A 12,750-nucleotide genomic window follows, 5' to 3' on the forward strand; every position below is an offset into this window, starting at 1 on the left:
GTCCTTCGATAGATGAATGGATAAAGAAGCTGTGGTATATATACACAATGGAATACTATTCGGCAGTAAGAAAAGATGAAATAGTACCATTTGTGACAACATGGATGGATATTGAGATTATAATGCTAAGCATAATATGTTAGACAGAAAAAGTAGAGAACCACATGATTTCACTGATATGTGGTATGTAAAACTGAAAACAACAAACGAACAAGACAAACAAATGAAGAAACAAAAACTCATAGACACAGATAATAGTTTAGTGGTTACCAGAGGGTAAGGGGGAAGGGGACTCTAGAAGAGTGTAAATGGGGTCCAATAAATGGTGATGGAAAGAGAACTGACTGGGTGGTGAACACAATCTGAGAAACAGATATTGTATTACAGATTGTACACCTGAAATCTATGTAACTTTACTAACAATTGTCACCCCAATAAAGCTTAATTAAAAAAAACCGGGTAATACAATAGTAATAATATAATAATATAATATAATATAATATAATACCTGGTCTTATATTAATTTTTGCTCCAAAAGACGCATAGGAGCTGATTGTCTGGCTAGGTCTTATTTTCTGGGGAAACAAGGTAGAAGTCGCAAGGTACAGGGCGAATGAATTCCGCAAGTGAAAAGCCTGGGCCATTGCCATGCACCACTTCCAGAGGCAGTCGGGGCTGCAGGTACCGCTAGGGGACTGCATCCTGGATACTTCTTCAGTCCCGCAGCTGCGAGGCGCCTGGCAAAGGCCAAGGCAGCTGGCATCTCAGGCCTGGGTTGCAGAGCTGAGCTCCGGGGAGGGCCGGGCCCGTGGAGCGGCCAGGGTGCAGGAGTACGCTTGGAGTCCGGAGCTCTGGCCAGTAGTGCCCTTGAAGTGAGTCCCCTTTGGGCCCCGCTGAGCAGGTTCGGTCGAGTGACAGGTTGCTCCGGGAAAACCCGGGGCCGCTGGAGTTGGGCGTGGCCAGAGGCCCCGCCCCTGAAGAGGGATCGGTCGGGAAGGCGGTGTCCCGCCCGCCCCCAGGGCTCGCGTTCCAAGTTCCCACCCGAGTGGCGCGGCGCTCGACCCGGAGGCGGCCAGGCTACAAGTGCGTCCCCAGCGCCGAGGGAGAGCCGAGGTGAGACGCGCTGTCCTGCGCCCCCGCCCCCCCCACTCCCCCTCCGCCCGGGACCGAGCTGCTAGTGGCCGTAGGGGTCGCGATTCCTCTTGTTTCTACCGGCCTTTCCTCGGGGCAGAGTTTTAGTGCCGTCTTTAACTGCCTGATTCTTCCCTTCCCTCTGTCACCTGCTTTCTCCACCGCTCTCTTTTTTTCTCCCAGTGCCACCCTGTCTCTGCCCTCTGCCTCTGTCTTTTGTTTCCTTGTTTCTTCCTGTTTTTCTCTCTCATCTATCTCACTTTTTCTGGTCTCTGTCTCTCTGTCTGTCTCTGTCTCTCTCTCTCTCATTCTCTCTCTCATTCTCTCTCTCATTCTCTCTCTCTCTCTCTCTCATTCTCTCTCTCTCTCTCTCTCTCTCTCTCTCTCTCTCTCTCTCTCTCTCTCTCTCTCTCTCATTCTCTCTCTCTCTTCCTCCCACCCTTTGCCGCAAGAAATCTGCCTTGGATTTTTCCTTCTCCTATGTGGGGCTTTCTTCTTCTTGGACTGCAATTCTTTTCATCTACCCACCTACCCACTCATCCTGTTGCTCAGTTATTCTTAGTCAGGGCTTGTGCCGGCTCTAGAGTAATAAAAGTGCATCAGATCCTTTCTCCAACAGATTCTGTCCAAAGATCTGGGTGTATAACACGATCAGTGCCTGTTGTGGGGAAAATACATAAATAATCAAGTTATAAATCTCTGAGTTTTCAGGGTGAGTTGAAAGAAAATATTTGGCTTTAGAGACAAGGCATTGATTGAATCCTTTTCTGGACATTTGACTTTAGTAATAGGCATAGACAGCACCCCAGGAAGCAAAACCTTGCAAGAACATTTAGGGCCCACTGGGGCCCACACCATCCTTTGTGGAGGCAGTGCAAGGCCAGGTTGGTAAGGAGGAAAGGAGTGGGATTTAGAGCTCAGTTGTGGAGAGACAATAGGGAGTCCAGGGCTTTGCATGTGAAACATTTGGGCAAGAGATGAAATAAGAAATTCACTGTATATTTCCAAAATATATACTTTTCAATGCTGATGTGCAGAAATTAAACTACATGATTACTGTTGAATGAGACAGACATTTTATAGCAATTATTGTGGCATTCGAAATTAATGTTTTTGACTCATAGACACAGACAATAATTTAGTGGTTACCAGAGGGTAAGGGGGTGGGGGGTGGGTGATGAGGGTAAAGGGGATCAAATATATGGTGATGGAAGGAGAACTGACTCTGGGTGGTGAACACACAATGGGATTTACAGACGATGTAATACAGAATTGTACACCTGAAATCTATGTAAATTTACTAACAATTGTCACCCCAATAAAATTAATTAAAAAAAAAAAGAAATTAATGTTTTTGTATACATTAGGTAGGACTATGGTGGAAATATTTCCTCTTAATATCAAAGATTATCTTAGATACATTCTAAGTGAAGAAATCTGGATAAACAGATCTGAATAATTTTTGAGGAATAAAATAGAAGTATTGTATAGCAAAGCAATTTTTTGCTTTTGGTTAAAATTTAATTCTGTCAGAACGACATGATTTCCTTACTTGATATTTTATAACATATAGCTATATATTCAAGCACGCATATACTCAAACTACATAATATATATTCCTGTGTGTGTATATATATATATTTATATATATATATAAAAATACACACACAAAGTTGTAAAAAGAAAACATTTGTTTTAAAACGTTTGTTTTTAAAAAGTTGTAAAAAGAAAACCTTTAAAAAATGTTTGTTTTTAAACATTTGCTTTTAAAGTTATTAATTACCACTAACACTTGAAACTTTGGCTTCTTATAAATAATTTAACCTGTGTTTTTAGTTTATTATGATGTTTAATGGTACTTCAGCTCATTTAACTGTTCAGTTGATATAGAAAAGGAAATTTGTCAGTAGATAAGTCACACAGAAGTGAACAAAAATTAAATATGATGGAAGAGGATTGCAATGTGTTTATTGAAAGAATTTTTCATTTTAGATCAGAGAATGTTGGACAAATTCCTAGGTATATGCATGAAACTTTGATTTGGGAAACTGTTTTCTGGATTGGAGAGTTAAATTGTCATTTTAACCACTGACTTACAATGTATTAGAATTCTGGGGTGGGGTGGGGTGAAAGGGATGCTTTTCAAATGAGTTGGAATTATCATTTGTATTTTGCTTAGAAGATTTCTTTTTTTCTGGAACCCAAGAGGTCACAATTTTTCTTTAAAATAGAAAATCACACTATTTAAAAAAATTCAAAGTTAAATCTTGAACTGCATGCAATGCTTTTAAATTTCTTTTTAAAAATTTTTCTGTAAGTAGGCTGTAACACTCCTTTCTAGAAGATAACACTATGGTTGGCGTTAGGTGGATTCTGGCTGGGAAGTCTGATATACAAATTTGGTCCACGTGGCCAAGCTGTGTTAGGACTCCAGCTGACCTCATTGTGAGCCTGGGTTGGCTGCATCTTGGGAATCCTGCATTTGGTTTTGCTTCAACACAGCAGATGTTGATGCTGGAGGTGTGTAGGCATAGTTGGACATGGAACCTATGGAGGCTGGCCAGGAAGCCCTCCTCTCCCCCAGCTCCATAGCACCACCAGCCAGTCTCTAGGGAAGCGTGGGTATCTCGTAAGTTTTTAATTTTCTCAGGTTTCCATGGTTAGGAGGATGCCTAGAAAATGTGTGTTTCTCTTCTCAAGGAAACCCAGGATTTCACAATCCATATGTAGAAGAGATGGATAGATGTGATTATCCTCTGGAATCTTCCAAAAGTGTCTGAGAAGAATCTCCAGAGTTTAGGGAAACAAAGGATTGGATCACAGGAAATATTTGCTATGCTTGTTTGTTTTAGCTGAAGAGGAAGAAAGACACAGGAAGGCACTGGCTGGTGGTGTAGATGGTGTCACTGAATAAGATCTAGGTTCTGAGCTATAGGTTGGAACTACTCGAGGTTGACCAGCTGACTTGGGGTGGAGAGTACTTTAGATATCTCAGGAAAGTGAGGTCTCCCAGTTGTTTGCTAAGAGCTCTTTTCTCTGTAAGGGGAGGGGGATGGAGGAAAATGCCCGGCCATTTGGTGATTCATTAAACATTATTGAGCACGGGTCCCCGGGAGCACATAAGTAGAGGGAAGGCGGCCATGACTTTGACTCTGACCCTTTGCACTAGTATAATAATAAATGGATAAATTGATACTGCCTAACAGTTATTGAACCAGGCTCTTTGGCACGTTAGATATGTTAATCTATCTAATCTTTATACCCCCTGATGAAGTGGGCACCAAGGTGATCCTTTTCTATAAATGAGAAAACAGGCAGGGAGAAGATCAGCACCTTACCCAGGGTCACAGGTTTGGTAAGCGAGAGCCAGATTTGATCCAAGCATCTGACCTGAGAGCCTGTGCACTTAACCTCTATGTGTGATGCAAAGCTTGATGCTTGCATGGGATGGCCTAGTTATGGCATGAAAAGGAAAGTAATATGTGCGAATGTGGCCAGTGCTTTCCAGATGAAGGAATGATCAGCATCTGCTGTCAGTGCCCTGGGAATGGGTAATAAACAAAGAAACATGTGCTCTTAACATCATGGTGTGAGTGAAGCTGGGTGAAGCTTTATTTCTGAGTGTAGCACTTCCCATGTTGGTCAGTAAATCCCTGGTTGGTGGCCCAGGTGGGTTGGGATCCTGAAGGAGAAGCATCCTAATGGTTGGGAAGGCTGGATATGGTTAGACACCTGTGGATGTGGGAGCTCAGTTTCAGAGGGTTTCAGATAATCTTTGTAATCCCGTGATCTAATGATTCAGAAAATGTTGGAGAGTTTGAGATTGAAGTCAGGTTCTTTTAATAAGAGGAACATTGGCTGGTACTGAAAGATGTCTGTGAGGCTCAGAGTCACATTGCTGATCTCAGACTGAAAGAACCTAGGAGGACAAGAAGAGCCCCTTCTCAGGACACACATGATAGAGTGATGAGGAACAGTAAATAGTATCAGGGGGTGAGAGCCCAGAATGAACTGAGGCTATTGAAGGGAGAGAAAGACACCAATGGGTTCATTGATACTGGTTGGGAGCACAGAGAACAAGGGCTGCATAGATCCACTGGCTGCCAAGGCAGCTGGTGTCTGTGCAAGGAGAAAGAAGGAGCAGCTTCGCCTTGCCTACAGACAGAGAACCATCCTCCATTTTCAAAGGGCATTGGAAAGTCCAGGAAGGGAAGGAGGAGTAAGATAGTGCATGTGATCTCTTGACCCACAACTAACTGGCCAGGGTATGGAGTGACCTCAGAAATGACATCACATATCTGCGGTGGTCAGAGTGGTGTTGGGGTACGTGACAGAGATACATGTAGCTTGGAGATGGATAAGACTCAAAGTCTAATGCTGACCCTGGGAAAGAGCCTGGGAATCTATCAACAAGAAGAGATGAGTATTAGGAGGGAGCGGAGGCTCACTGGGTACAAGCTATGTCACACTTATGTCGTTTTCCATTTTGAGAAGTTCAGATCTGGTGATGGTTGTAGACAAGGGGGGCTGAGGTAGATGGGGCCCCAGACAGAGTTCTGTAGGACATTCTTTGCAATTGCCTGAGTGACCTTACTCCAGCAATGCTGATTCACGTGACAGTGGTGACCCTTAGGGAGGTTGGGAAGCATACCAAAGGTCCCCCGGTCAGCATCTTTGTCCCCTCCTTTTCTTCCTCCTCCTCTTGATGATGATGATGATGATGATGATGATGTCATCTCCTTTCCTTCCTTCTCTTCCTTCTCATTCTCATTATTAAGATTTGTTTGATGGCACTGATGGAGGGTGAAGTTGGATGAATATTAACACAGCAGTTGGCAGAATCCAGATCCACAGTGGTCTCAAAATGCTGGAATGTGGCGCTGAATTTAGTGGCATGGTATTTGGCAGAGTGTAGATGAATGTCCTTGGGTTGAGACATGCAACTTTTCTCAGATGGTTGTTGCGAAAATTCCATTCCTCTGGCATGTAGACACTTATGCTGTCAATGAACAGTGACTTCTATTCTTACATCATGAAGGATCCTGATATTCCATCATGCAGTAAGACGACACGTCCGAAACTTTAGTGCTGAGAAGAGGGCTGTCACATCTATGGTTCAGGGCACTCTGGACAGTTCTGGCAATGGGCTCTACACGGCTGTGGTTGGCAAAGCTTGCCTGAGCTGTAAAGGTAGCCCAGTGGGGCTGTCTGCAGAGGGATGTTTGGGTGCAGCAGGGCCAGGAGGACAGCAGGGAGGCTCCTACCCAGGCCCGGGAAAGATAGCATGTGGTTCTAAACTGTCATCTGGAGAACTGTTTGAGAGAAAGAGAGATGGGGATGCCAATATGTGTGCTGCGTGCATTATATATGTGTGTGAGTGTGTGCGTGTGTGTGCGTGCATTGTGTGTGTGTGTGAGTGTGCGTGTATGTGTGAGGGTGGAATATGCCTGGTGTGCGTTTGTAGAACTCATGGAGGCTTGGCGATAGGGCTTCAAGCCAATGACTCTTTGAGAAATGGGGAGAACTGGCTTCACCCCAATTAGAGTCATGCATTGGTAGGTCTGGGAAGGACTGTGGAAATAATGTAGCCCAACCCTAGTCTGTAGTTGGGAAATTGAGGCTGAGGGATGTGGGCTGGTCAGTTCGGGGGCAGTGGGTGGCCTGATGTGGCCACTTTCATTTCTCCAAGAAACATTGGCCGGCACTAATCTCTGATGTCAACGGCATCCCCTCTGAGGAATTAGTTTGGAAGGGATGTTAAGAAAGGCCCTCAGATCCCCCTGGCAGCACAGTTTGGGCTTGGTGTTCATGGCCAGGGACACTGTGAGGGCGACATGGACAAGGCAACCAAAGCTGGCCTCGGGGACACACTCTTGGGTTTGAATCCCAGCTGCACTTCCTACTTGCAGGTGACATCTGACATATCTAGCTTTCCAGAACTCGTGTCCTCCTATCTGTGAAAGGGGGAAGATAGAAGGAGGTAACGTATGCATAACACCTGTCACAGACTCCTGCCACCAAGATAGAGAGAGGGAGGGTGGGTGCCTGCGCTTCCTTTTCCATGTGGGGCAGGAGGCAGTGCGAGAGGAAGTAACAGACCTGAGCCCACGTGGTTACTCACGTAAAACAAGCCCCAGGAAGTCCCTGTGAAGGAGAAGCTCAGCCGCCCACTCCTGAGGGTCCTCCTGGGCCTGGGGATAAATATTTTCTAAGATGAAAACTGGGAGCACTCAGTGGAGTGTGGATCTGCAGTACTGCTCACCAGCTGACGGGGGCGCTTGACGATGGGTTTCTTGTTTCAAGAACTTGCTGGTGGAGCTGATTAGGGAAAGGCTGGGATGAATGTCTTCCCAGCAGTGCTGATGGCACCCTTTCCTCTTCCGTGCCACCTTCACTCCATGTCTCTTCTCAAAACTATGAGAGCAAAGTGGAGGACGGTCCACCTGAGTATGCCCAGCAAGTGGGCACAAGAGGACAACTGACATTTGTCAGGTGAGCAGAAGAAAAACAAGTGGCTTAATGTGTGAAGAGAACCAAGTGTCGATCATACTTCTGGTAGAGACAGGAGAGACCCCTGCTTGCTCCAGGGGTAGGCCAGGCAGAGAAGTGGCTGCCCCCCAGGGGCAGAGGCCAGGCGCAGCCCCAGACCCTCCCTGCCGTGCCTGGGTATTTATTCCTTCAGCTTTTAGCTCTCTTGACACCTGTGCCTGCAGCAACTCCTGTCCCAAGGGGCGTGAAGTTCTTGGCACTTCTGATGATTTGGGGGGAGATTGGCAGGCTGAGTAGCAATGAATGAAAACTGCCCTAAATCAGAGTGCAAACATGTGAGAGCTGTCAACAAAGTCAGAACTGGCTGGTGGCGGCCTTGTGTGCTCTGTAGGACAGCAGTGCTGCCTGGATGCTGACAGGTGTGGAGGCAGTACTGAGCTGCGTCTCTGGGTGGCAGCGTCGTGCAGTGTGATCTTTCCTCCCTGATGGAGTCCCAGAGGTGAAAGGTGGCGTAGCGCTCTGAGATGGTGAGTTGTGGCATCTATAGTAGTCAGGGTTCTTTGGATGCAAATAACAACTAGTGACGAGTACCTCTCTCACTGCCTGTTGCTTCCTCTCTCTGCAGAGTCCTGCGGTCGAAGTGGCTAGCCCAGCCATCAGGGGTGCCCTTCAATCTCATAGTTCTTCATAGGCCAAGCCCCCCAGACTGCCAAAGCCCCGAACACGACAGCCGCTGGAGTGTCCACGTTGTTTAGCTGTCCCAGGCCCTGCTAGTCAACATGGCTGCTGGGAAGGGGGCTCTGCGCATCCCTTCAGCTAAAAACAGATGGCAGCTTAGTGAACCTGAGCAGGGCCGCAGCTGCAAGCCCATGCTGCGAGAGAAAACAAGCCCCCTGGGTTCTGAGGCTGCCAAGGACGTTGGTGGCCAGGATGAGTCCTACACTGAGCTGGCGCTGTCAGCAACCACAGGCGAGTTCAGCTTGGGAAAGCCACTGGCTCAGAAGGTGTGCTGGGAACAGGGGCAGAGCGCCTTTACAGAGGTGCCTCAGCTCAACGAAAGGCTGGAGGGCAGGCCGGCCAAAGAGAGGAAGGATGATGACCTCACAGGCCAGCCTGGCCCCCAGCAGCTGACCCAGGACATTCCCAGGGAGCCAGGTGGCAGCGTGGTCTTCTCTGCATGGCCCAGCAGAGCCCCAGGGCAGCAGAGAAGCGCCTTCAGCAAACCAGCCAGGTGTCCATCAGGGCAACCTGGGTCCACCTCTGTCTTCCAGGCAGGCAGACCTGCAGATGCGCTGGGGGAGCTGATGGGACTCGTCAAGACAGTAGATGTTCCTTGTTGGGGTCGACTTTCGAACTCCAAGCTTTTGATAGGTGATTTCTGGAACCTGCACACATTGCCACAGAATGCCCCTCTCGGCAGTGCTTTCTTGGGTGCTCCCACACTGTGGCTAAAGTGTGCCATGGCCCAGATACCCACACCTTTGTCACCTTCCTTCACTCCCTCATGGGCCCTCCTGCCACCCAAATTCACCCCCCTGGGCTTATCCACCCAGAACTGGTGTGCAAAGTGCAACCTCTCCTTTCGACTGACCTCAGACCTGGTTTTCCATATGCGGTCCCACCACAAAAAGGAACATGCAGGGCCTGACCTGCATTCTAAGAAGCTGAGAGAAGAGGCCCTTGCATGCCCCATTTGCCATGAGTACTTCCGGGAGCGCCACCATCTCTCGCGGCACATGACTTCTCACAGTTAACAGGCTGTGGAACAATCCTTAGGTGCAGTGTCCAGCATTTGGCAATGAGGCAGAGATGACTCACCGGGGCTTCCCTTGAAAAGGATATCTGCAGTTGTCTGCAGGGTTGTCTACATTGGAAAGCGCAGATGAACAGCTCAGCCATAATTTGAGAAAGACAGCATTTGACTGTGATGTGTTTTGCAGTAAATAATGTCATGAAATAAAATGATGCTCGTTGCTAACCCAGGGTATTGGGACTACTAGGCACAACGTGTTTTTAACATCTTCAAGAAGAGGGCCCTGCTCCTGTCACCATTCCTTTTGCTCCACATGGAACCAGCATGGACTTTGGAGACAGACAAACCTGGATTTGAGTCTTGACCCTTTTGCACATTAGACCTGACTTTGGACAAATTGCTTTAATTGTCTGTGCCCCAGTTTCCTTATCTGTAAAATGGCAATCATGACACCTTTGTTTTAGGGATGTCATCAGGGTTACATGGAAAGACGTGTGGGAAGTGATCAGCACGACACCTGGCACAGTGAGACCACTGAGTAAATGATATTTGTTATTATTGTCCCCATTAGCCAGCTTTTGTTACTTAACCCAATCCAAGTGGCAAACAACCACTTAGTATTTCTCACTTGCATGCGTGTGGGTTGGCTGGGGTTGAGCTGGTCTTGGCTGGGTTTGGCACCAGGTCGCATATTTAGGTCCATGCTCTTAGGACTGATGGGCTACCCAGATCATGTGTTTCTCATGGTTATACCAAGATCACAAGAGGGCAAGTCCAAATACACAAACATGCCTCAGGCCTCTGCTTTGGTCACTTCTGCTAACATGCCCCTGGCCAAAGCAAGTCAATGGCTAAGCCCAAGGTTAAGGAGTGAAATGGGCATGCTGCCTATGGTGAAGTCGTGACGAGGGAGTGGGTGTTTTGTGCCCCCTGTAGGGGCATGAAGAATTGGGGTCAATAATTCAACCGTGGTCCTTCACATTCTGAATATGTGAAAAGGGAAAAAAATGGAACAAGACATATCCCTTAGCTCTCTGGAAGAGAGCGTGAGCAAAAGCTTAAGGCTTAAAACATTGTGAGAATTGGGAGAGTTTTGGGTCCCATTATTGTCTATTCTGTTTATCCATGTTTGTCTTTGCAAACTTCAGGTCATAAACTCTGATGTCACATGGGCCAGTTTGTGTGAAAGCCACTTGTTGGGACTTCTTTCTAATCAATGCAATTCTTTTGAGTGATTTCCACTTCGCTTTCAGGATTTGTTCATTTGACCTGCAGTTTGAAGCCCTCTGGTGGGGCCTCCATCACAGAGCTCAGGCTTGTGGTTGGGAAAGAGCTGGTGGGGGTACCATGAGGGTGGCATGACTAAGTCAGACTCATGGGGAGGGGAGTGCGGTACCCCCAGAGGCCTCCTGAGGAGTGGGGGCATGAGCTGAGCCTCAAAGTCCGGCAGGGACTGGTGATTCAACAGGGCAGTGGCTAGGGAGGAGGGGTGGTACTGAGCTGTAGAGTCCTAGGGAGCTGCAAGGCCACTGTGAGGAGAAGTGAGTGGGGGAGGTGGCCCTAAGGAGGTGATGGGACACACGAAGGACTCAGAGGAGAGGAGTTTGCACCAGGGGCAGGAGGGCTGGTTCCGAGAGGCGCTTTAAGGGGGCCTCTAGCTGCAGCAGGAAGGGCGGCCTGGACGAGCCATGAACCCCTGAGCTGTTCCCCTTTGCATTTGGAAGAAGCCATGGGTGCTCCCTGCAGATACCAATGGAGTACCTCCATTCTCACAGGGAGGCTTGGAAGTCCCACTCTCCCTGAGAGACCAGGAATGGTCTACAGGCTGGCCCCTTTGGGATCTGTGTGGTGGCAGAATTTGCCCACAGAGAGGCTGTGCCTAAATTGGGCTGAAGCTGCAGGGAGCCTCCCTCCCCTGCTGCCCCATGGGAGGGCAGGAAAGGGTACCTCAAAAGGTTTGAACCTGAGGCTCATATCCCCAACAGCTATGGAGAGATGGAGGAAGAGCTGGTCTTCTCCTCTGGTGCTCCAGTCCAGCTTAAAGAGAGAGGACCTGAGGGATTTCTCGGCTGTCCCCTTCACACTCTTTCCTGGGCGGGTCCCTGGCCCCTACTGCCTTGGGTGTCTGGTGAATCAGGTCTTCAGCAAGGATCCTGATGAGGGAGGTCACCTTTTCTCCTAACTATATAGAGCTTGGCAGATGTATGGCTTGTTTCTGTCAGAACACACCCAGGACGCAGTGTCAACCTTCCATCCTGTCCACCCTGGCCTGTGCTGCCAGCCCCTGGTCAGGGACAGATGTGCTCTGCTGTGCCCTAAAGAGCATGGTACCTAGTCCCCACCCCCTGCTGCTCACATCTGGTCCCCTAGGGCTTCTCTGCCTCTACCACCTGCTGTGGCTGGCCTGATGTCCCTAGGATCTGCCCCAAGGTGGGGGGCAGGTGGAGTAGAGTGTTCTTTTCTCCACATAATGACCCCATGGTTTGGCTGCCCAGAGGGTGGTCGTCTGGGTTTGGTAAATGATAGGGAAGCCTCCTGTCCTGTCTTGTCCCAGAGAGCCAGCTTTGAGAGTCCTTCAGGTCCTTTATAATGTATTTGTCACTTGAGTTGTCACAACGCAGCTCAGCTGGAGTCCTGTGGCCCCTCCAGCACCCCTGGATGCAGGTTAAAGGGGCTGCCCTTAGCCCTCCCTGTTCACTCTTGACTGATCTCCGTCCTCACCATGTTTCCAGGAGGAGCAGAGAAATAAAACCCCTTGAGTGTCTGCATCACATAATAATGCCCTTTCTGCGGAGAGGGACCTCATTCATTCATTCATTCATTCATTCATTCATTCATTCATTCATTCATGGTGTGCTGAGCCCTTCTCACCAGATGCCAGGTTTGTTTGGGCTGGAGGAGCAGAGACCACCAGGCTAAGTTCCCGTCTCTGAGGGCCCCACAGAACAGTCGGGGAGACTGATGATGCCAGAGGGACAAGCACTGTGGCAGGGGTGCCCAGGCGACTGAGGAAGTGCAGAAAGAAGTCAAGGGACTTAATCTGACCAGGTGACGCCAGAGCAGGTCCTGGGGAGCAGAGGGCGTTAGAGAGCATGGGAGACCTGACACACTGCAGGCCATCTCCTGAGGTTGGGGTCCAGGTATCCACAGGCCAGGGAAAAGCCCAGGGGGTGGGGAGACAGACGACAGCCTGGCCCAGACCCTCTCACTACCAGGCAGGCAGTGGGCACAGAAGGGTCCTCAAGCTGGGGGAGCCATGAGAAGGTTGCATGGCAGAGCAGTACCTCTGGCTGTAGGCCGAGGCACAGAAATGGGCAGGAGGCTACGGTGGGAATTAGGCATAGAGCCAGGACCACAAGACAGGAGAGAGGGATGGC

At 48.7% G+C, this 12,750-nt stretch overlaps 1 protein-coding gene across 1 annotated transcript; it reads left to right on the top strand.

Moving 5' to 3' along the window:
- Window positions 1–1,040: 1,040 nt before the first annotated feature.
- ZNF488 (zinc finger protein 488) lies at window positions 1,041–12,749 on the top strand. The gene is made up of 2 exons (XM_081074756.1): window positions 1,041–1,113; window positions 8,246–12,749. The coding sequence occupies exon 2, from the start codon at window positions 8,400–8,402 to the stop codon at window positions 9,372–9,374; it is 975 nt and encodes a 324-aa protein (XP_080930882.1). The 5' UTR covers window positions 1,041–1,113; window positions 8,246–8,399; the 3' UTR covers window positions 9,375–12,749.
- Window position 12,750: the final 1 nt, after the last annotated feature.

This window comes from Rhinolophus hipposideros (genome assembly GCF_964194185.1).
Source record: "Rhinolophus hipposideros genome assembly, chromosome: 15".
NCBI lineage: Eukaryota > Metazoa > Chordata > Mammalia > Chiroptera > Rhinolophidae > Rhinolophus > Rhinolophus hipposideros.